Source organism: Calliopsis andreniformis, chromosome 1 (assembly GCF_051401765.1).
Source record: "Calliopsis andreniformis isolate RMS-2024a chromosome 1, iyCalAndr_principal, whole genome shotgun sequence".
Lineage (NCBI taxonomy): Eukaryota > Metazoa > Arthropoda > Insecta > Hymenoptera > Andrenidae > Calliopsis > Calliopsis andreniformis.
This window is the reverse complement of record NC_135062.1, coordinates 4,325,819-4,329,782: the sequence shown is the minus strand read 5'-3', so window position 1 is coordinate 4,329,782 and position 3,964 is coordinate 4,325,819. Positions and strand designations below refer to the sequence as shown.

General features: G+C 32.6%; 1 protein-coding gene across 1 annotated transcript; it reads right to left on the bottom strand.

Moving 5' to 3' along the window:
- Nucleotides 1-1,235: 1,235 nt before the first annotated feature.
- On the bottom strand, nt 1,236-3,406 carry LOC143180804 (uncharacterized). Its single transcript, XM_076380774.1, has 3 exons — nt 3,155-3,406; nt 1,590-1,688; nt 1,236-1,418 (listed from the first exon to the last, which is right to left on the bottom strand). The coding sequence occupies exons 1-3, from the start codon at nt 3,404-3,406 to the stop codon at nt 1,236-1,238; spliced, it is 534 nt and encodes a 177-aa protein (XP_076236889.1).
- Nucleotides 3,407-3,964: the final 558 nt, after the last annotated feature.

Genomic DNA, 3,964 nt, shown 5'->3' with positions numbered 1-3,964 from the left:
AAATGCATACATTTTAACCAAACCTACAATTACTTATTAGTTCTTTGTATTTTTGCTAGACTGCCAGTAAACAGAAGGGGCATTTCCTATGCGTTGATTTAGCAAAATATTTCTTGATTGATTATACCGTAAAAGGAACAACTTAAAGTTATAGGAAAAAAACAATTTATTACAATTATTAAACTTGTTTACAAATACATGTCATCAAATTATACGTATACAAATTACATAATATAAGTATTTCAAACTCAGCTATTCGTATTTGGTGGATCTCTGCTGCACATAAATTTATATACAAACCAGTCAGTTACTTCAGGATTTGCGAAACTAATTCTCTTCTTTTTACATTTGCAGAACATCGAGAACCTACTACTTCCTCCCCTAAATATTCAAAACATTTACATTATATATTTTATTCAAGATAATATAATTGCACTTGCTGTGGCACATGACGTTCCAACTGTTTGACAAGTATTTTAGTTACTTATTATTTTATTATTTTTTATTGAATGGTATTATAAATAGCAATTCAAGCTATTATTAAACTTCAGATAGTTCACCTGATATTGACACATCTGCTTCTCAACGAACAATGCGTATTAGACTAAAACTATTAGAAAATAACCGCGACATTTATTATTCTTAATGTTAAGCGTTATTATAGATACGTATGTATGCTTGTGTCTGTGTCGTATGTTTTTGGCTATAGCTGTTGCGTGTCATTCGTTCTGTGTAAGACAAGTAACGAGTAAACCATCTTTCGTGATACAAACAGATTCTGAGGAACTAGTATTATTTTATCCCAACATGCGTACTCCATCAAGAACAATATATAATAATATGTATCTATAGAGGGTGAGTCATGCAACTGTATCACCTGAATTTTTCTTGTAGCCTATTGTATGAAAAATGTTTTAAGTAAAAGTTGTTTGGTATCGAAGAGTTGCTCTTTTCGGTATCGAACAACTTTCATTTGAAATATTTTTTCATGCAATAAAGAGTTTACAAGAAAATCTAGGTCCATACTCATTACTTTTACTTTGCAACATTATATTTTCATGAGCTCAACTTTCACTAATTGATATACATCTTTGTGCCACAACAATAATACATCAATACTACATCAGTACTACTTCAAAATACTAACAAAAAGAAGCATCATTTACTGAATAAATTTTATGACTATACGTCTTTGTAATATTGAGTGTTTTACAAAACTAAACATTACTGGTTCACTACTTGGCCCAAGTATCCAAAATGGCGTCCAAAGATTCGGTAGCGTCTAACATCCAGACAAACGACAATAGAGACATGCAGAATGCCATGTGCGTTGCAGCACAGTCTTTTGCCATATAATAAGCAAAATCGGTCAGAAAGGAATAATGACTTAGGCCTAATATCGTATTCAGCCATAATAACTGAAAAACAATTCGTTCTCATAAGTAAAGTGGAGGAAAACAATACACATTTCATTAATTGTAAATTTTCACTAAGGACAAAATATTTTTTTTGTTGTCATATAATTTTAAGGATTTTTAAACACAGAATAAGCATTTAAATCATACAGAAGCGTTCTTATGTAAACTTACGCATTTACTTGATTCCTGCGTTAGACAATAAATGACATGCATAAGCGGCACCCAAATAGCGCGTGTTGCTAGATTTGTAGTTAAGGCTGCCACTAACATCTGCATATCAAGAACACAGAAAAATATATATTTTAATCCAATTATGTTCAAATATCAAAAGTGATAGTATGAAAAAGTATAAATTTCAGTCTAAAATTGTCTGTATTCTGTATGTTACTAAAAACTAAGCTGCAAACGCATTTACAACATGTATGTTAGTGCAGTCATAATATGCGCGCCAAGCGCGTTGTTTCTATAAAGACTTCTGAGTTAAGAGATGAAAGGAAGCTCAACAAGTTGGTTGAGAGGTAAAAGGCACATGTACATACTTTACAGATTTTACGTGGGTCTAACTGTGTTGTTCTGCCTACGAATAAACCCCTTCAGACCTGGTTCTTCAGCAACCAAAAAAATAAGGAAATGACGTATACATGATTGCAGTCACAGTTTTAATATATTTTATATGTTGAAGTAGTAAAGCAGTGTACATTGTAATGTCACCAGATCTGGTCATGTCGAATCCTTAAATTTGTTACATGTATACGCAGTTGCGCTTGAATACTAAAATAAAAAGAACAGCCAACGCATTCGATTCAAAAAGGAGGTGAGAATTGGAAAGAGATTATATTAGGGCTAATCAAACCCGCATTCCTATTTCTGGACTTCTCATATCTGCACAATACATGCATTATTTTACATTTGCAAAAGCGCTCAACTACTCTACTCTACAGAATAGAACTACTGAAGCCGCGTATCTCTGAGAAAACAAAAAGTGTAGTATCCCAGGGAAGTATCCCTGATGTACAGGAATTGTCCTAGTACATGTTCAGCGTTTTTAATATAGGTTTAAAAAGTTTCAGACCCATATGTTTCAATTGCTAGAGTCTATTTATAAATTTATGCAAATGGACGTATTGTTGCGTTTCTCACGCTTCAAACTATGCTCTAAATGTGGGGTTGGCATACGAATGTTTGCACTAAAGTGCTCCATTTCTGGTTGGGAATCCTTAGAACCGCTTATTTGATTTGTCGATGATAATTTTTCGTTTATAAAGAAATGACATTACTGTCCGATCAAATATTAAAAATTCTATCATTCGACGTGAATTACGAAACGTAACATATTTCAACTATTTCATCGCTTTGCTACGAAAAAGATCGCACTTAAACATTTGATAGCACATCTACATAGCATGCCTTCACCGTACCAAATTGTACAAATGTGCTTTTCTTTGCGGAGGAAAACAAAACGTGATATTTTGAATCAAATTTGCTATTCGGGGCGAGGAAGCAAACGCAAGGTCCTTGCAGGACATATGTTTTTTCGAAACTTTATTATTCTCTCTAATTTGGTCTTTTAGGGTCTTGACTTCTCACATCTCTGCAATTCTAATGATAATCAAATCTAAAACAACTGCATCTAAAAAATAGCTGTTCCCTGAATAACCGTATCATAAACTCTACTGACTGGAATTCCTCGTAGTAAGAACCATCAATACTAGGGCTAAGGTATCGAATATACTCACTTCATAAATGTAAAGGAGTTGGATTGGTGGTTCCTTAAGCGTCCTGGGCCAAAGTTTATATTCTGCGAGAAGACACAGCACGGAAAATATGAAAAGCACTGATGCATATGACGGATCGAATGGAGGAGTATTATCGTCATCGAAACATAGGCCAATTATGCAGATCTGTCGAAGATGCGTATACATTCCTGTTGCCACTACCGCTATCCAATGAGGATTTATATATCCTAGGTACTCTTTCAGCGCTTCCATGCCTATTATGTTTATTGGTTACTTAGTTTTTTAAAAAATGTTGTTTTTATATTAGTTATTATAGTAACTGTACACTAATAGAACGGAACAAAATGATATAAAATAGTAAGTCTTTGATATACGTAATAGATACCATAATAAATACCAAGTATCAGTATTAGCATAATACAATTAATAATTAATTGTCCACATTTTATTTGATATATACATGTTTATATGGAGCATTTAAATGTACTATTTTGTTTTATTAATTATTATTTGCGCAACATTCTATTAATTTTATTCATAATTTCTTATAATTTTACAAACATTTTATCGTAAGACCGAACAGAATTCAGGGGTGGTACTCGGCCTCCAAACCGAATTTTTTGTGGGTATGGAAACTTATTTATTTTGATACCGAATTAAATAAAAGGTACAAAAAATATACGGTTTTTGATATTAAGTAAGTAAATTAGAACTGAAACGAATTTTGGGATCAAATTATTATCAGAGATGATATTCAGTTCCTAAGGATCATTTACAATAAAAGTCCCATTGAAGAACTTGTCTATGAGC

Coding starts and splice junctions, on each gene's coding strand:
- LOC143180804 (XM_076380774.1), bottom strand. CDS start 3,406: ATGGAAGCGCTGAAAGAGTACCTAGGATATATAAATCCTCATTGGATA. Junction 1,689..3,154: donor AACTCCTTTACATTTATGAA/GTGAGTATATTC, acceptor CTTGATATGCAG/ATGTTAGTGGCAGCCTTAAC. Junction 1,419..1,589: donor CGCAGGAATCAAGTAAATGC/GTAAGTTTACAT, acceptor ATTGTTTTTCAG/TTATTATGGCTGAATACGAT.